This window comes from Psammomys obesus, unplaced genomic scaffold (genome assembly GCF_907164565.1).
Source record: "Psammomys obesus unplaced genomic scaffold, mPsaObe1.curated_primary_1811, whole genome shotgun sequence".
NCBI classification, from domain to species: Eukaryota; Metazoa; Chordata; class Mammalia; order Rodentia; family Muridae; genus Psammomys; species Psammomys obesus.
In genome coordinates this window covers 921,489-941,268 of record NW_026596120.1, presented here as the reverse complement: position 1 = coordinate 941,268, position 19,780 = coordinate 921,489, and the positions used below count along the sequence as shown (strand labels likewise).

The following is a 19,780-nucleotide window of genomic DNA, read 5'->3' as shown; positions in this document are numbered from 1 at the left end:
ATCTTCCTGGGCACCTCTGACTCTAGTGTTTTTTCTACCCACCCTGCCTGTTAAGCCTGCTTGCTGCATAGGTGTGTAATACTGTTATATTTTTTTCCAATGACTCATCTTTCCTCCTGCACCTAAGACTGCTTGTATTCATGGAGTATTGGCAAGCTGACACCAACCTGCAGGCTCTAGGGAGGGTGACATGCAGTGGCCCTGCAGCAAGTCAGGTCAGTGACTCCTGGGCCACAGAGCAGCCTGGCTCCATGGTGTGCCCCACAAGGACATCTGAAAAACAGCTGCATTGCTGCCTGTCCCCATGGGCTCCACCCTCTGTTCTCAGGTGAAGCAACTGTTCTGGTTTGCTTGCTTAGTGCCCTGGCAGACCCAAACCTCTCTCCCCTTTGTTCCCTCTTCAGGTGGACCAGCGGGTGTTCAGAGACCTCATGAGTGAGAAGCTGCCTCGACTGCACACCCATTTTGAACAGTATAAAGTGGACTATACCCTCATCACGTTCAACTGGTTTCTGGTGGTATTTGTGGACAGCGTTGTCAGTGACATCCTTTTTAAAATATGGGACTCTTTCCTTTATGAGGGACCAAAGGTGAGTGTACTCTTTCCAGACAGGTACACATGCTTGACAGACTATGCCAGAGCATGTCAGTAATGGCAGAGTGCCTGGTTCACCTGGAACTTGTGAGGTTTCCACAGCACCAAATTTACCTCAGCGTGAGGTGCTCCTGTAGGCCTTGGGAAACAGCAGTTACTTGCTCACCCATGATGAGAAAGTGTGAAGCTAGGCATGGTAGCTCATAGGGAGAGCCTGTCACAGAATAAGCTTGGAAAATGCTCATAGCTTGGTGGTCCAGCTCGTGTGAGGCCTCTGGGTTCAGTCTCTACCCTTCTCCTGCCCCCACGCATCACACTACAGCACACCAAAAATAATTTTTTTTAAAAATTGCTGGCAAGACAGTACAACAAGCCTCACATAAGCCTGAGTTTAATCCCTGGAATTACAGGTTGGCTGGAGAGAACCAACTTCAGCAAGTTTTTCTCTGACCAACCTATGCCTATGCCCACACACATAAACACACCAAATAAATAATTTTAAATAAGTAAAAATAAAAACAAAGCATAACTAAGGATATATATAGTAGGAAAGCGGTCTTTCTACTCCTGACACCCTGCTGTTTTCTCCACGACTCATACATTGTCTTCCATGTTTCCTAAGTGTATCTAAACTATAGTAAGTGTTTTAACTTACTGCATCTTGGAACTAGTGCATCAGCACTCACAGGACCCATGTTGTAACTTGCTGGTGTTTGTTTGCACATAGCAGCCGCTGTTGGTGGCCACTTTGGTTGTTTCCAATCTCTTGCTGCTTCAGAACAAGCTGCACCTAGCTCTCCTGCAACTTTCATCTTTCTGCATGTACGCAAGGGCATTATAGATTTAGCATAGAATTGCAGGATCAAAGGTTGGTCCGTTGGAAGCATTGGGGTAACACCAGATCGCCCCTCAAAAGAGCCATATGAGTTTACACTTCCACAGCAGTTGAGTTTATCTTTTATCTCATAGCAGACTCAGTATCCAGCACAGGGCATCACCACGTTTATAGTCTGATTTGTCCTTAATACAAAGAACTTTTAACTAAGATCATCAACACTGTTCGTATTGGGCCATAGGTGAATATCTGAAGAGAGCCATGAACAATTTGGCCCTCTAAATAACACTTTGTAAGGATGATGCAGTGTAGGCTGACACAGGCCATTCAGGGTTCTTAGATGTGGAAAAGCAATTTGTTCCAAAGCTGTCTGGACTTGTAACATCACCAGGAGTTCATTCCCCCTAGCCTTGCCCAGAGTGCCCCAAAAACAAATCAGCCAATCCACTGATTATTAAAAAGTCAGGCAGACCCCTGTTCACCAGCAGAGACTGCCCACCTCTAGAGTTGGCAGCTTCACATTTTCAGTCAAAAAAAAGTCCAGGTTTTGATGTTTTTAAAACTGGAAATTAGGTGCATATTCTTTTTTGAATACAAAGGTTAGTCAAATGTGAAAGGATTCCACAAAACTCTTAATTCATAGGAACATTTCTAGTTTGAACTGAACTGTCAGAAACCACAAGTATTTGTTTTCCCATACCAAAGGGCCTTGTCTAGTCCTGGAAGTCAACCGTCAGCTCAGGAGTCTGCCCAAGGGTAGGGCCCTCAGAATACCTCCTCCGGCCATGCCCAGGGAGACCTCCAGAGTCCACCTATGCCTATAGCCATAGTGTGTCTTCAGTTACGGTTTCCCTGTCTTTCCCACAGGTTATTTTTCGTTTTGCCCTGGCACTTTTTAAATACAAGGAAGAGGAGATCCTGAAATTGCAAGATTCGATGTCCATATTCAAGTATCTTCGTTACTTCACTCGAACTATTCTTGATGCCAGGTAAATTGATAGGAGTCTCAGACTCAGAGCTGTCCGGGTGCCGTAGGTGAGAGGGAAGCTCTTTCCTAGAGAAAGAAATGGTAAGGGCCGTGGCCTTCCAGTGGTGTGAAAAAACAGAAATGGATATGATTTTGTCCTTTATTCAATGAAAAAAATCCCAGTAACTGAAAGCAGTGGCTCATGCCTTAAGCTTTTCTCTATCTCTGATATCACAGAGTCTATTACAAAAATGGGATGGTAGAATAAAAAGTAAAATAAAATAAAAGAGCAGCCTAAACTCAAAGGCTCTCAGAGGGAAAAGGCCTCCCTTGACCCATGAAGAAGCCTCGGCTGGGAGAAAACGAGCCTAAGAAGAGAGAGCAAGAATTGTGCTTGACAGAGATGCTTTGGGGCACAGAGGTATGGAAGCAGGTGTGTTTGAGGACAGTGGGAGGGGCTGCCCAGTCGTGTCAGGGTGCTGGGGCTCATGGCTACAGCCTAGCCTGGCTGCTGTAGACAATGCTCAGGACTTTGAGCTTCATTCTAAACATATTGGAAAGTCACTGAAGGCATAAGAAGACTGGGGCAGGACTGGCCAGCGGGAGGTAGACTGTGACTGTTAGAAGGACCCAAGGAAGAAAGGGGGTGGCCCAGAGACAGTGTCCTGAGAGTTGGAGGAAAAGAGGACAGACTGCAGAGATTCAGGATTTTGAATTCAGAAGAACCATAGGCCTCTAGCTTGGACAGCTGGACTATTCATGAATCATTTCCTCATACATATACACACAAATCTCCAGCCACATAGTTGTTTCCTGTCTGAGCTGCTGTTTTCTCTCAGCAACAATTGGTGATTGCTCTGGCTCTGGTGGCTAGGGAAGACATTGGCAGTGGAAATGGTTGGCAGAAGCCATACCAGGCCTCTGTGAGGTCACCTCTGTTTTTAGGATCTTTTACCTGGGGAATATGTTTTCAAGATGGTTTTAGGAATAGGTACTAATACTAAGAACAACCTGGATTGTACCCAGTGAGAAAGAGTATCTGAGAGCGTTTACTGTGAAAGATCGATGGAAAGTTTAGAATGAGGATTTTGTTCATCTCACATTGGTCAAGATTATTAAGAATGACTGAATGAATTCCCACATGACAGCTGACACTGTGTTGAGAGCATTTTGGTTCCAGAGACAGATTCTGCCTCACCCTGACAGTCTTAAGGGGGATGTCAAGGCTGCCTGGAGGTAAATCCCCCTCCTCTACTTCCTGTCACCATTGGACAGAACAAGGCCTCTCCCATCTTGCCCGATCCTACAGCGCCACCTTGTGAACGGTTTTTGTTGCAGTTTTCCCTTTGCTTTAGAAAGTCAAGGTGGCGAGACTAAGAGTTCCTAAATTGTGTTGAGTTCCAGTGGTTGCTCCCCCTGTCCTACAAACCCCAAACCTTTCCCCCCGCACTCTGGCTCCAGGGAAGTTGCTGAGGCTGTAGGTGCCTTGGCCCCATCTCCACAGTGAATTTCTGGTATTTTAAGGAGCTGCCCAAACTGGTGGTCTAAGGAGAGGCAGTTCTGCATAGTGGATAGGTTCTACAAAGAGCGGCAGGGTTCATAGCCAGATACATTCAGGATAGACTGGATGATGCAAGATACAACTGGTTGGTGTTTGTGGCAGGACTTACAAGAGGCTAAGCATGCAAGGGCAGTGTCTGAGGTACCTTGTAGTGCAGCCTGGGCCCTTTCAGTTTGCTGTTTACAACTAGAGTAAATTCATAATTTCATACCCCTCTTTTCCCTTTCTATAGCAAGGACTGGGATTTCTGCTTTACAGAGCCTGTGGCTCACGGAAGACAAAGAACAGTGGTGGGCTTCTGGTTCTCAGTCTCAGAGCTGTTCCCAGCTAGCTCACAAAGCTGGGGATCATCAGGCCTGTGTTAACTTCTGGAGCTTGCCTCTCCTAGAACACACAGGGAACTTGGCCTATAAAAAAAGCCAACCAGTCTCACCTTTTTACTTCCTTGTGAGAGAAGCTGTTTGAAATGTAAAAAGGAGAGGGCTTGACTATGCTTTGTACACCTATCCAGCGGCTAAGGAGCAGCCCATGGCTGACAGGGGAATGGGCCCTTGCTGTCGGAAACAAGGCCACAGGCCTGGCAGAATCAACTAGGAAGTGGCCTACCCCTTGGGGCAGGAGAAATTGTGTCTTTCTGTGATACCCAGGAAGCAGTATAACTGCTTCCCACAAGTGCTGGAGAGCAAAGCCAGGCATCCAGACAGTTCTTAGCTCTGTCTTTATTAAACACAGACCAGTAGCTGAAGTATTACAAACCTAAGACTTTGTTGTCAGTTGGTGCCTTGACAAGCTTCACGTGCCTCTGTAGACTGTGTCTTGGCACAGGTCATATGGCACATAGGGTCTGATATTTGATGTTATCACCACGCCTGGTCATTGGTGTCAAGACAGTTTTCCTTAGCATTTAATATGCCCTGCCTCAGGCTGGCCCTGAAGACTCATCCTCATTGACACCTGCTGTCACTTAGTGAACATTAGGTTATTAGTGCCTGCATGTGGGAACCATATGGAGTGGCACCTCTGTAGCTCCCGGTATATAGATAAAGAATCAGGTCAAACAAAACTAAAATCCAAGTGGATCAAAGACCTAAACATAAAACCAGACACACTAAATCAGAAGAAAAAGTGGGGAAGAGCCTAGAACTCATTGGCACTGGAAACAACTTCCTGAACAGAACACCAGCACCACAGAATCTAAGGTCAACAATCAATAAATGGGACCTCATGAAACTGAAAAGCTTCTGTAAAGCAAAGGACACTGTCATCAGAACAAAACGACAGCCTGTAGACTGGGAAAGGATCTTCACCAACCCTATATCTGACAGAGGGCTAATATCCAGAATATATATAAAGAAATAAAGAAGTTAAAAAGCAACAAATCAAGTAATCCAATTAAAAAATGGGGAACAGAGCTAAACAGAGAATTCTCTGTAGAGGAATATAGAATGGCAGAGAAACAAACACTTAAAGAAATGGGCAATGTCCTTAGTCATCAGAGAGCTGCAAATCAAAATGACCTTGAAATTTCACCTTACACCCATCAGAATGGCTAAGATCAAAAACTCAGGTGACAATACGTGCTGGAGAGGATGTGGAGAAAGGGAACCCTCCTCCATTGCTAGTGGGAATGTAAACTTGTACAACCACTCTGGAAATCAGTCTGGTGCTTTCTCAGACAATTAGGAATAGCGCTTCCTCAAGATCCAGCTATACCACTCCTAGGCATATATCCAAAATATGCTCAAGTACACAACAAAGACATTTGCTCAACCATGTTCATAGCAGCTTTATTCGTAATAGCCAGAAACTGGAAACAACCCAGATGTCCCTCAGTGGAGGAATGGATACAGAAATTGTGGTACATTTACACAATGGAATACTACTTAGCAATTAAAAACAAGGAAATCATGAAATTTGCAGGCAAATGGTGGGAACTAGAAAAGACCATCCTGAATGAGGTATCCCAGAAGCAGAAAGACACACACACAGTATATACTCACTTATAAGTGGACACTAGACATATAATATAGGATAAACCTACAAAAATCTGTACACCTAAAGAAGCTGAGCTAGAAGGAGGACCGTGGGTAAGATGATCAATCCTCACTCAAAAAGGCAAATGGTATGGACATTGGAAGAAGGAGAAAACAGGAAATAGGACAGAGCCTACCACAGAGGGCCTCTGAAAGACTACCCAGCAGCGTATCAAAGCAGATACTGAGACTCATAAACAAACTTTGGGCAGAGTGCAGCAAATCTTAGGAAAGAGGGGGAGATAGTAAGACCTGGTGAGGACAGGAGCTCCACAGGGACAGCAACAGAATCAAAATGTCTAGGTACAAAATATCTGAGACTGATACTCCAACCAAGGACCATTCATGAATATAACATAGAACCCCTGCACAGATGTAGCCCTTGGCAGCTCAGTATCTAAGTGGGTTCCCTAGTAAGGGGAACAGAGAATGTCTCTGACATGAACTCAGTGGCTAGCTCTTTGACCGCCTCCCCCTGATCAGGGAGAAGCCTTGCCAGGCCACAGAGGAGGACAATGCAGCCAGTTCCGATGAGACCTGATAAGCTAGGGTCAGATGGAAGGGGAGGAGGACCTCCCCTGTCCATGGACTTGGAGAGGGGTATAGGAGGAGATGAAGGAGAGAGGATTGGGAGGTGATGAGGGAGGGGGCTACAACTGGACTACAAAGTGAATAAACTGTAATTAATATAAAAAATAAAAATTTAATTAAAAAATTCAAGTTCATTAACATGAAAAAAAGAAGAATCAAGTCAAAACGGGTTCTGCCCTTAGGGTCCTCCCATGGCCACTGTGCCTTCCTGCCTCTATGCATAAGACAGGCCTGGGCTCCCAGGGTGATGTCCTCCATCATACAATACTTGTCCCTTTCTCATTTCCCTGCTCTCTAGGCCATGCTCTCAGCTCTGCTAATGCTTGTCTCTGCCCTTTGTCCCACCAGGAAGTTGATCAGCATCGCCTTTGGTGATCTGAACCCCTTCCCTCTGCGCCAGATCCGGAACCGGAGAGCCTACCACTTGGAGAAGGTCCGGCTGGAGCTTACAGAGCTGGAGGCCATCAGAGAGGATTTCCTTCGTGAGCGGGACACTACCCCTGACAAAGGCGAGCTGGTCAGCGATGAGGAGGAAGACACTTGAATGAACCCCAACTCGAGGATGCTGCTCTTCTTGCCTTTATAACCAAAAGTAGCAAAGGCACCTCTCTGCACATCAGCTGCCAGAATGTAACATCTGTGGCCTCAGGGTATCTGCTGGACAGATGTCCAAAGCTAAGCTGCACTTTCTCGTCTCCCATGTGGGGCCATGGGTCTAGTGGCTTTACAGCCAGTTCCTGTTGTAGCATTCAGTCACATGCATCACAGTCATGCTTGCTGCCTGATCGATAACTTGGCCAGTTGACGGTTTCCAAGGCCCAGTTTACAGCATCTGCCAGTGGTATGTGTGTTTCACCCTGCAAGAACTGCTTTGCTCCACATCTCGCCATGCTCGCTCTTTCTTTTCAAGGGCAGCACTGTGGAGGAATGCACACCGGGCTTCAGCAAGGCTGCTTCCAGGGGCAAGAGGTCATCATAAGAAGAGAGACCTCTTAAAAAAGCAAGCACAACTCTTATTTAGAACTGGCCTCCCAGGGAGCGTGGGAGCCCTCTGCTGGTGGCTCTGCACTGCCAGCAACACCCCTTTCTGGACTAGCCTTTGCCCTCACCGGCAGCCTTTCAGACTGTAGTGCTCATCCTGCTCTGTAGCCAGCCCCCACACTTCTCATTACCAGCTCTTTTGCCAGCTGTCTGTCCCAGTTTGCAGGAGACCTGGCACACCTCTGAGAGCTGCTGTGGAAAGCTCTTCTAGCTAGGAGGTGACTTGTAGACATCTCCAAGTGTGGCTGGATTGGGTTACAAATGAACCTTGCCGTAGGCCCACCCCAGCATGAAGGGACGTGGGAAACTCAGATCTGTGGCTTGTGGGATTCTGGGTGGCAGTGTCCAGGGCTCTGCTATCACTCCAGCACAATGACTGGATGGGGAATAGGGCTGATTGCCAGCTTCCTAGATCTAGAAGCAAGAGTGATGAGCTCTCCCAGTCTCTGTGTTGCCCAGACCATCCTTGTCCTCAGCAGGATCTGGGGCCACTGTGGCCTCTGGCAGAGCCGACTCTGGGGACTTGGAACATTCCCTTCTTCAAGCCCAGAGAGGGTCTGAACAAGAGAGATCATTTTTGCTCAGTCCTGGAGTATCCCTGATGGCTGGCTGTCACGAAAAACTAATCTCTAACAGTGTTATTGGAACACAAGGGAAACAGCCTGAAGTGGACTATCTTCCACTACCTGGAAAAAAATCGGAAACAATCCTTAGCTAGTGTAAACACACTCAGATTAAGAACTGGGGCAAGGCAGTTTCGAGAAGTACTTTTTCCATGACCCATTTTCCTGTTTTTTGCTGTCTGCCTTCTAGCACTTGAATGGTTAGGTCAGTTTTTCAGCATCAAGACTGTGTTCAGCTTCTCTAAGAGTTGCTTCATTTATTGGGGCCCGGCTTTTTCGGGCAGCTGTCTGGAACTAAACAGTGGCCTCACTGCTGTTCTCAGGGCCTCCCTGAGACCAAATGCTGGGAGAACCCCCACCCCTGTGAGTTGATGTCTGTCAGCCTTGGGGACAGCTGCTGAGGTGGTGCAGTAGGCTGGGGTTGGAGCCTCATGGCCCAGCTCCAGCTGCCCCAATTTCAGTTGCCATGTCAGTTTCCCACTGGAAGTTCAAATATGTATTTGGTGTAAATGCTCTTTTAGCAGTGGGTTGCTTTTGTCCTGTGTGCCCAGTGGAGGTATATTTAAAGCACCTGGTGATGCTGGAGACATGGCTTAAAACACAGACCTGGAATGTGAGGCCCTGGGTTCCAAACCAGCAATTAACAAAAAAAAATCCCCAGTATGCATGGGTCTCTGTTCTGCCATTCCTGGAGAGGCAGCGTTAATTTCCTAGGCAGTTAGCACTGGTGACCAGGTCAAAGTCTCAAGAGGTCCAGAGGGAATGTACACTTAGAGGCTCTTCTCCCTGGAATAAATGATTCAGTGTCTGGAGAGCAAAGAAGGAATGGTTGCTCTCCTCCTACTTTGGTGACAGCTTGACAGAGGCTCCTCCCAGAGGCGTAACTCCAATGATTTGAGCCATCACCTCTCATGCCCTCATCACTGAGACCTGTCTTTACCACCCAGTGCAGGCTCCAGTCTTCTACCAACCACTATGGCAGGTGCCCCTAAAGTCAGAGCTGCTCCTGCTGCTGTGCTTCTGAACCTTTACCCAGCATGCTGCCCGCGGCTCCTGCCTGGTGAGCCTTGTGGGCTGAGAAACCCAAAGCATAGCCTCCAGCATGTGGGTCCAAATGCTCATGCCACAGTAGGGAGACACCCTGCCCTCAGCGCCCCATCTGGTGGGACTTACCAATATCTCAACTGTTAATACTTTTATATTTTCACTACATTTTATATTTTTATAGACTATTTTATATTAAGGTTTTTCTAGATTCTGTACAACTTTTATATAACAAGTTCTATTTTGTGTGCACAACTCCCTTGTATGTATTTATATCAACCTGAGCCTCCCAAATTGCAGGTCCATTTTGGGCCACCTTTCCCCCTTAGCCTTGACCATCACTCACTTCTGCTCACCCAAGTAGCCCCAGGGCATGCTGACAGCTGAACAGTAGCTGATCGCTGTTTACTCCTCTGGTGTTTGTTAGCGAGGGTATGTTGATATGGGACATACTCCAGGCGATGCCCAGTCAGGTTCTGTTAACCACGTCCCTGCACAAGCCCTTATCACTTTGTATAGGAATGCCTTCCTGGTGCACCTGCCTCCTGGTGGGTGGCTGGGCCTGGTCACAGAAGTCTTTGAGGACAGGCTGGATGCAAGCCCAATATATGAGGTTATTCTGTGGGCAACGGGAGGACTCGAGGGCACGCTCCCAAGGGGCTGTCCTTTCATATCACAGCAGCTTCTATCCTGATCTTTGAGTTAAAGATTAGACTTGTAAAGGAAGAAATAAACTAATTTGTATTACATTCCACCTCGAGAGGTAGTTGTGGTCATTTGCAAAAGAGGCCTCTACATGGGGTGTGCATGACAGGCTTCTCCAATATGCCTGTTGATTCTTATGTCCCTGCCCTTGATTCCACTGGGGTAGGAGAGACAGGATGCCCTTCTCAGCACTGGCTGACAGACCTGAGTTTCCCTGAGTGCCATGGCTGAACTATGGGTAGAGGCCCAACCCTTAAGTGGGATACTGTCTGTATCCGGAACAATCTACCCCACCCTCACCACCTCACCCCTTGGGAGGCAGGTACCCTTTTGCACCAGCTGTGTGTGTCCAGCCTGAGTCATGGCTTGTTTGCCTCCTGTCTGGGTGGACAGCTCAGGCCCAGCTGCCACTAGGCGCTCCCCCAGCCATCTCTGGAAAAACACAAGAATGATTAGGACCAAATGTCTTTCCAACACAGAGGGGTGGGGTGGGGGAGTGCCGGTGACCAGGGCTCATCAGTGTAGGCCTGGACCTGGTATGCTGCTGCTGTTCTTTGGAAGACATGGATTTATTCAGCAAGACTTGGGAGGCTCCTGAGGTCACACAGCTTCATAGTAATGGCAAAGGCCAGAGCTGCGGCAGGGACCCTAGGGCTCTGCCACAGTGCCACTCAAGCTGTGTATGGGTCTGGAGCAAGGAAATGGCTCTGCTCCCATCTTTGTGAGGAGTTGCCATGGGATGTGGACTAGGCAAAGCTGTAGGAAGCCATTACTCAGAGTGTGGGTCCCTAGGGCCTCTTTGGATCCACAAGGCTGCTGCGGACGCAAGCCAGAAGCAAACCCAATGCTTCTGCACCCTCAGCACAGTACTGTTGGATGCACACATGCCACCAGTGACTTGCCCTCCCAGGTAACCTGGTAGACTGCCTGAATTTGGCCAGGAGCCTGCCTGAAGCCCAGAATAGGAGGTAGGGGCTCAGGACCTATTCTGGGCCTGTACCTCCTAGCCATGTGCCCTTGGACCAGTCACCTCCCTCTACTGTGAATTTCTCACACGTTCATGTTCAGGATGAGAGGGCAAGATCAAATGGAACCCAGAGCTGGGTAAGCACCTTTGCTCCACCCTTCCTACTCCTAGGTTGAGGAAGACCTGGGACAGTCAGGACACTGGCTGGTCCCACCCTCTGGTGCCAACTCGTAGTCTCAGGGGGTGACTTCCTGTACCCCCATTTTCAGCGGCCAAGTGCCTTCACAAATGAAATGGGACAGGTACCCCTCACAGAACCTCAGAGCCTCAAACTCGGAGGGGTAGAAGGCCTTCCGGAAGACTCAAGAGGATCATTCACAGCTAGAAGGCGCAGGCAGAAAGGGACCAGGCCCCAGAGGGAGGCTCAGTTCTCCCTGTCACTAACTGGGGTCCTTTTCAAAGTACCTGCATGCCCAGCTGCTCTCCAGTAGCAGATCTGACCTGTGCCTGCTATTGTACCACAGATAGTCCCTGTGGGAGACAAGACAGCCTCTATCGCATGAGTGCACGTGGCTTCATTCCTGTGAAACCAGGTCTCCAAGGACCTTAGTGGAAGATAGCAGGCAGGGGTGTGGAATGAGTCGGAATGGTGAACAGGACTCCCTGGACCTCTGCCAGCATGCACGTACCCCCTGCAAAGAAGAACTTCCTGCTCCCACTACAAAACTTTCCGGAGATAAGCCTTCCCTAGAAGCCACCTTTACCCACTTCAGGGCCTTCCGTGTCTCCATTAGGCATTTTGATTTGTCCCCAAAAGGATAGAAAACCTGCTGGCTGCCGAGGCTCCAACAAGGGACAGGGTAATAACCATTGGACGAGAGCAGTAAGTAGCGTTCATTTTAGAGTCTCCAAATCTAAGACAAGGCCAGACTACTTTGAAAGGGTAGATACTCATTTATGTAAAACAATAACAAATGTGCAAACTGTTAGAATAAAAAAATACCTTTTCTGAGAGGAAGGGGGAGGTCCCCAGCCTGCCACTGTGCAGGGGTGGGGTGGGGTTAGCACCATTAGGACACGAGGAGCGGGGCTCCACCGCAGCCTGTGGTGGGGCGCTGAGGTCTGTGTGTCGTGGGTCAGTTTGTCTGTGCATCCTGATGTGCGTTGGTGTAGGCCAGGACTCTGTTTAGCGTCTGGCCACCCGCTGATGGCCTCGGGAAGGGACACCACGGCTGAGTGGGGGACATGAGCGACAGCACTGAGCTCGGATGGTGGGAAGCTGGCAGCGGCCCAGTAGGCGCAGTGTCTCACAGAAACTGAAGGATAGGCGATCCCGCTCACAACCTGGGAACGGGCAGAGATGGGAAGGGGTGCAATGGGATGGTTAGAATCCGTGGGCATGCCATCAGAACCACACTTCATCACCCAGTAATGCAATTGAAAGGCCACCGTATCTCCATTGCCTTAAGACCAGCAGCCAAGGGGAAACCCAGTTTCTGAAAGAGGGCCCCAGGATCAGAACCCTAGGTTAGGTCCCTGGCTGTTGTGCCTGCCTTACCTACCCTTGGACTACTGACACTGCTGGACTTAGCCTTCTGGGAGAAAGGTTCAGAGACCCTGTCCTTTACCACCTCAAGAGGCCATGAGATGCCCAAAAGCCTACTGGTCAGGGATGCAAATCTCTAGCCCCTATCTTTATCCCTGCTCACCCCTGGTACCAACGTTCTCTCAGGCACTTATGTCAATATGCACTTATGCAATATGTCACTCCACACCCCCTGCCACCTCCTTTAGTCCCACGTGCCTCTGCTGCCACGACTGCACTAGCCCCTCATGTCCCAGCCTCATGTGGGCCATGTTCATCCTCAGCATTTCTGTGGCAGGACACACTGGGTGGGGAAGCCCAGAATGTTGGACTTGGGCAAGGCCACAAAGATCATCAGTAGTCCCCAAAGACTGGGTGCAGGCCCCTGGTGACAGGGCATGGTGGAGGGTGATTCTTAAGCCCTAACTGTCAGGAGCTGAGGTCTGGCAGGCTCTCCTGGGAAAGCTATTTTGGGAAGTGGCTTCCAGGCCCTGGCCTCCCTCCCAGTGCTACTACTTTGTTGTTGGCTGCTGCTGAAGCCACAGCTGCCCAGACCCCTGCTCACTTGAGCACACACCCTGGGCAGCGGGAGCAGGAGGGTAACTGTGAGCCCTGGTCGGGGACATCCCCAAGTGCTTCAGAGGGCACAAGGCAGCAAACTCCAAACTCCTGCACTCTAGCTCCCCTGGGTGACCTCAGGCAGGCTTAATCACTGGGTGAAGGTTTCCTCTTGATAACGGTCCCCACCTCCACAGGGAATAATGACTAGGCATGTCAGCTGCCTTGCCGTGGTGATCACACACCCTGGAGTTTCCAGGGTTTCCAAATGTCCTGTCACGCAGTCTCAAAAGCCAAAAAAACATCCTGGAAGCTCCAGGACTTTGGGATCCAAAATTCTTCCCTGATTGGCCCCCTTCACAAGGCTTATTCGGGCAGGGGGTAGGGAGGGATATGGTGATGACATGGGGGTGGGGACAGACACTCTTCATGTGGGTGGGCATTATATAGCAGCCTAGCCTAGTCCTTGCTAACCCTACCCCCCCACCCCCCTTAGAGAGCTTGGAAATAGCAAGCATTTCTGACAGAGCCTAGGTTCCTGCCATCTTCCTGTCTGCACCACATGGGACCATAGCTACCCCAGTCCCTGCCAACCCTGAGCTTGTTGGGAGAGAGACGAGCCATGGGCACAATCTTCCCTGAAGGCAAGCACTGGTTCAACACCCATCGCAGCTACGCTGACGTGTCTTAGAGGTTTGTGGAATAGACGAGGGGAAGTAATGAGATGGAGACAAGCAAGGATGGCTTGACAAACCCAGGCTGGCATTTCCCCAGCACCTTGAGGCAATGGGATTCAGGGCAGAATGGCACAGTAGTAGCTGCCCTGGTCCTGAGCCAGTACCACGAGGGGCCAGTTACTTGTAGTGAAGGCTGTGCAGGGCAGAGAGAAGCCTATTGCGGTTGAGACCATAGGCTGTCCTAGGGACAGGTGCAGTGAATCAGTAGGTAAATGGCAAGCTCTTGCATTCCCTCAGGTGTCAAAGGTGGCCTCAAACCCCCCCCCCGCCTTTGCAAGGGAGTACAATAATGGCTGCTTAAGGGGAGTGTGAATAAAGCAGCCTATCCTACACTAAGCAGGGGCCCCGGCAGTACCCACCCTCAGACCCCACTAACACAAGAATAAGGATTGCCAGCCTCTCTATGCATGAGGAAATGACAAACCATATAGGGAAATAGAGCCCAAGACTACACAGCTGGTGAGCGACTACCCAGATGTGACTCAGGGGCCACACTGTTTCCTCTGTTCAGCACTGCTGCGGACAGCTGAAGCTTCAGGAAGGAGGTGATTTCCAGAGCCACCTCTGGCTCAGATCTTTGCTCCATAATGGCCCAGCTGGCCAGGAAACCCATAGTGAGCAGCAGCAGCAGCAGCAGCAGCAGGGCCCTGAGAGGTCCTTCCTGTGGCTCCACTGCTCGCTGCAGGCAGCCACCCTCCGAGGAATAGGGAATGCCCACAGCCAAGGACATCCTTGCCTCGCTGGGAGACTATGACCCTAAGAGAGAAAAGCTTGCCACAGCTGAGAGGTCAGGAGGCTTTGTCCAGTCCCCAAGGCTGTGGAAGCTTCCTGCGGGATGCCTGAGTAGCTGGGATTCCCCTTGGCTGTTTCCCAGTTTTGGACCGTGGCACCCTGTGGCCTCCTAGCTACTGCAGCCATGTGGTTTGGGCCGACTGTAAATAGAACTGCAGCTGTTATGGCACTAACATCTGGATAATTCTCTAGTTACCAGCCATCCCTCTCCCCTCAACCCCACCATCCCCAGGGGTAGGGAGACACTCACGTGGTAGCTCAACCAGCTCACAGTCCTCAGTGGCACATGGCTGTGAGCTCTCAGGCCAGGCCTCATGGCCACACTGGTCACTGTCTTCCTCTGCCAAGCCTGTCTGAGTGTTCACACATTTGACCAGACGCCGCTGAACACCACCACCGCAGGGGGCTGAGCACTGCACAGGAGAGAAGGTCCCCAGGACCAGGCATCACAATCAAGGACTGGATATCACTGGACAGCACTACCGTCCCCAGGAAGCCATCTCTGAGTAGAGCCCAGTCCTGAACCCCACTGTCACTAGGGGCTCCTGTTCTTGCAATGAGGGCAAGATGAGGGTAAGAAGGAATGCCAAATCCACCCAAGAAGCCTGGACAGAGGGCAGACACTGGGATGAGACCACACAGCGCTCAAGAGACATAGAAGATGTGCTGCAAGCCATAAGGAGGGAGAAAGGCAGTGTCCCAACAGGGGTCCCCACCCTGAGTCAGCCTGTTCTCAGGTTTAATCCTTGCTGGCATGATACAGGCTTTATTTAATTCTTCCACTCCCCTGTCATACTGCCCCCAATTTAAAGATAAAGAATAAAAATGGCCCAGCAAGACAATGCACCTGCCCAGTCATTCAGCAGCCAGTAGTCCAAGGACTCACTGAGACTCCTGAACCAATTAGCACCCAACAGGCTCAGCAGAGAGCTGCCCTGCCCTGCCTTCCTTCAGTCACCTTCTGCCATGCTGGTCTTTGCTCCATGCCCTGCATACCCCATCACTCCTGCCTCAGAGCTCAGCACTTGCTGTTGTCTTTACCCCTCTCTTTGGCATCACTGACTCCTTTGGGTGTCAACCGCAAATCTCCTCTTCAGAAGACCTTCCCCCACACAGCCACTTTTCCTCTGTCTGATTTTCCTTGGCAAAGTGCAAGGACTTCATCAGGGCACTACCGTATATTTAGTGGCCACAGAGAGACCAGCACACAGCACAAACCCAACAACTCATTCTTCAAAGCCTAAAGACTAGGGCTACCTGCCGAGGATTGCTCCCAGTTCCTTCACCAAGGTGCCCTGCTCACCTGACCCCAGGGCCCCACCACCCACTGTGTGCAGGGGTGGGTGTTGCAGGGCCTCGTGCTGTTGGGTCTCAGCGACTCCTCACAGAGGCCTGGCTCTGGGCACGTCACCAGACGCTGCTGTTCACCACCACCACAAGCCTCGGAACACTGGAAGAACAGGGAGCCATCAAGTATAGCCAGAGTCTAAGGGAGTCCTTTGTCCCCACTCTCCCAGGCCCAGGCCTCACCTCTCTCCAGGAAGAGGTGTACCAGCTGAGACAGGGCTTGGTTCCACAAAGCTGACGGGCGGGTGGCTTGGTAGGTCCAGGCTGGCAATGGAAGGGCCGTAGTGGCCTGAGACCCCGTGTGTCCACACACTGCACATCCCTTGTAGAGTAACCTCCACCACAGTTGCGAGAGCACTAGAGACCAAAGAACAGACAGAGACACATTCTATCTATGCACATGCATGCAAGGGTTAGACCTACCTGCCTGGACCAAAGAGCCCCAGAAGACTTGAACACCGGGTGGGGATGGGACAGAGGGAATTAGGGTGAGCTGGTGAAAGAGAGCCCAATGGTGGGTGGTAGGGATACAGAGGAAGGAGAGCAACACGAGCAGAACCAGGCCAGGTCATGAAGAATGAAGAGCTCCAAGAGGGATGAATATAGAACAGGATCAAAACACAGGCAAAAACATGGCATTCACCTGCTGGTCTTCGAAGCACAGCCATGGGACCCAGGGCTCCCTCCTTACCTTACTCCAGTTGCCCGTGCGCCAGGCAGCACAGGGCCTCAGGTGACAATGGCGGGCCGGCTGGGGCCTGCTGGATGGGATACAGTCCTCATCATTGCCAGTGCTGCAGCGCACCAGCCTCCAGGTGGCGCCCAGGCCGCAGGTGGTGGAACACTGTGGGCCACAGATGGGTAAGAAATCTACAGATCTGCCAGCCCCACCTCAGATGGCCCTACCGCATCTTTATCTGCAAGACAGACTCCTCCAACCGCCTCCCAAGGAGGCTGTGAAAGAAAAACCCCAATGTCATCAGCAGTTGACTATCCCTGCTCCCTCGTAGGCCCACCTACCTACCCTGCCATCCTGTGGCTTCTCACTCACCAGGGAAGTGTGGGCCCTAATCCAAACGGTTAATCCATAAGATTATGGATCTCTTACAATGACAACCTAGAGAAGGGGCACGGGCCACCTTTCTCCCATACAACTTGGACTATTATGGGATCCCTAACAGAAGAAGGGGAGACTTTGAAGGATAAAACATCTGGAGGAGTCTGGATGTACCTTGGCTAATCCCGACAGGCCCTTCCAGGCAGCACTGGGGTCTGGGAGTCACGGAAGGAGGCCTTCCTCACCTATACAGCTGACTAAGGTGAGGTTCACACTTCTGGAGTATGCAGACCAGTGCATGGGTGCTCCTCCAGGCTGCACTTAGCTTGTAGCTGCTACCAACTTATCTGAAGCCTTCCAAGTGGCCTACGAATGGCCTTCTCAGGACTCAAGACTCAAGAAAATGGGGCTCCTCCCTTCACTTCCACCTCACACTTGGGAAACTGAGGCCCAGTGGGGCAGACTAGCCTCAAGAGAGCTGAGATAATACTCTCCCTAATTTGTGGCCCCTCGGCCCACCATGGCTGTCAGTCAGCTAATCCCAGGAACCGTCACACTTCTGTCTAAGGGAGGCAGGACGAGCAGGGCTTTGTCTTGCTCTGCTCAAAACTGAGTCCCACGGTCCTGCTCAAACTTCCCACCATCCCTGGTGCTGCACAACTCACCTGGCTCCAGTTTCCCACTTGCCAACTGGCATTCTTGGCAGGCAGTGAATCTGCAGGGGAGCCGTCCTCCACCAGGCTCGGCTGTGAAAGCTGGACCTCAGGGTCCTTGCTGCTGCTGGTTTGAGTCTCCTGAGCTGGTCCAGGCAGCAGCCCAGGGCTCAGGGTCCCCTCAACTTTAGGGGGCTGTGGCTGGCCCAATGGTCCTGGGCTCCTGAGATCAGTTGGTTCTGTCAAAAGGAGGGTCCCTGGCAATGCCAGAGTTATCAGGTTCTGTGAACCCGGTCCTGAGGTTGAAAGGGTGGGAATCTCTGGCTCCAGGGAGCTGTCCCTGCCCCAGAGACCTGGAACAGTGGCCATGAGAGGAAGCAGAGGAGGAGCCGCCTCCACAGTGGGTTCCAGTTCACTATGCACAGGCTCAAGGTCATCCTCTAGCACAGGGTCCCAAGCCACAGTCTCTTCTGTCCACATCTCCTCCACATCAGGACTAGGAAAAGCTTGAGTGGTGCTGATGGAGGGTGAAGAGGGCTGTGTGGGGCCAGAGCTTTTGGGCAACGGAGATGACATGCGACCCAAGGTGTTCATGTCTTTGGGAGTGGGTGTCTGGCCCTGCTCATCTCCTCTCACTAGCAATTCATCAGAGTTTCCAGGGACAACAGGTGTCAGTACACCATCAGCTGAAGCAGGGGGCCAGGGTAAGCTGGGGAGCCCAAGTTCAGGGGCCCCTATGGGAGTATCTTCCTCAGACAAGAAATTGGCCAAGGGGTTCGCAGGGGTCTGCTCTATAAATACAGGTGGGGAATGGCTAGCCTGGTTGAGTGAAGGGCTAGGGGACCAAGCTCCCTGAACTCTCTCTTCTTTAGCTCCAGGAGCCCCTGCCGTAGGCACCGGAGTATCTGAAGAGGGTTCAGTGGGTCTGATGTGGGATGGTGCTATCCAATTCCCTGTATCAGCCAAGCCTGGTTGGGGTTCCTCAAAGCGGCTATAGGACAGGTCTTCATGGAAGTTAATGAAATTGTAGTCATAATAGAAGTCATCCACAAACACGGGCCCTGGCGGATCGAGGTCCGCCTCATCAATAGCGTTGCTGATGCTGACCGGCTTGGGTGAAGATGCCGGTGAAGGGCGTGGGGCCGGCCGGTGTGGGATGAAGTCAACTTCATTGAAGAGCTCGGGGCTGGAGGAACCGCTGCCAGAGCCGTCTGTGTACCCTGTGTACATGGCGTGATGGCAGGGAGGCAGAAAACAAACGGCCACCGTCGCCGGTCGCTCAGCTTCCACACAGGGGACAGCAGTATTATTGATGCAGAGGACAGTCCTCTGCCGGATGCCAGCGCCACATGTCACAGAGCACTGCAAAGAAGGGTATGGCTCAAGTCAGGATGGGGGCTTCTTCGAAAGCTGGGGCACAGTGGCAGAGCCGGCCTGCTGCTGCTGTCATAGTGGCAGAGGTCTCAGCCAGCGCTCTCTGGGCCATGCTCGGTTCAAGATGCTAACTCATGGTCGTGAGCATGCCGGGGAAGTCCTGATCTCCAAGGCTTTGAGAACAGTGTCACCCCAGGAATGTCCCCAGGTGGCCCTCCCACTCCCGGTACCACACAGTGAGGATTCTCTGTAGGGCAATGGTGGTACCAGAGGCAGGTCCCTTTCCTCTCTACACTTACCTGAGACCAGTTCCCCACACCCCAGGTGGCAGGACAGGGTACATAATAGTTGCATGGGGTCTCAGCCAAGGGACGGGGGAGATGTTCACATGCGGCTGGATCAAGGGCACGCTGTTCATCCAGCCCTACGCTGCGTATGCAGAGCACAGCCCGTCGATACAGGCCTCCAGGCCCGCAGGATCGGGAACACGGCTGCCACTCCCCTGCCCACCACCTGGCAAGGGTGATAAGTGTGGACATTAGCACCGACCATGAGCAAGGGTCACAAGCAAAGATGGCCATGTCATACATGGCTCCAGGGCCCTGGGGTTCAGACAAGGCTGAATGGAGGACAGTCCCCAGAGGGCCAAGCTCCAGGTTGGTGCCCTGCCCCTGAAGCCCAGTGACAGAGCCCTCTTCACTCTTGCCACCCTCAC

The 19,780-nt window shown here is 51.2% G+C and overlaps 2 protein-coding genes across 3 annotated transcripts in view; one reads left to right on the top strand and one right to left on the bottom strand.

Annotated features, from left to right (window-relative positions):
- Positions 1-10,050, top strand: part of Tbc1d2b (TBC1 domain family member 2B) — a 76,093-nt gene extending 66,043 nt beyond the window's left edge. Inside the window, exons 11-14 of one of the 2 annotated variants that reach the window (XM_055629676.1) lie at positions 405-590; positions 2,298-2,419; positions 6,931-7,091; positions 9,970-10,050. In XM_055629676.1, coding sequence (XP_055485651.1) covers positions 405-590; positions 2,298-2,419; positions 6,931-7,091; positions 9,970-10,028 — 528 coding nt within the window. In that variant the 3' untranslated portion in view covers positions 10,029-10,050. Of the gene's footprint in view, positions 1-404; positions 591-2,297; positions 2,420-6,930 lie in introns of both variants that reach the window. The other variant, XM_055629675.1, reaches the window with a different exon arrangement.
- A 1,879-nt stretch (positions 10,051-11,929) lies between these two features.
- Adamts7 (ADAM metallopeptidase with thrombospondin type 1 motif 7) overlaps positions 11,930-19,780 on the bottom strand; it is a 42,180-nt gene continuing 34,329 nt past the window's right edge. The window contains exons 18-24 of the mRNA XM_055629758.1: positions 19,365-19,578; positions 17,704-19,053; positions 16,673-16,825; positions 16,165-16,338; positions 15,938-16,084; positions 14,885-15,047; positions 11,930-12,306 (exon numbers count right to left, since the gene is read on the bottom strand). Of these exons, the coding sequence (XP_055485733.1) occupies positions 12,149-12,306; positions 14,885-15,047; positions 15,938-16,084; positions 16,165-16,338; positions 16,673-16,825; positions 17,704-19,053; positions 19,365-19,578 (2,359 nt within the window). The 3' untranslated portion in view covers positions 11,930-12,148. The remainder of the gene's footprint in view (positions 12,307-14,884; positions 15,048-15,937; positions 16,085-16,164; positions 16,339-16,672; positions 16,826-17,703; positions 19,054-19,364; positions 19,579-19,780) is intronic.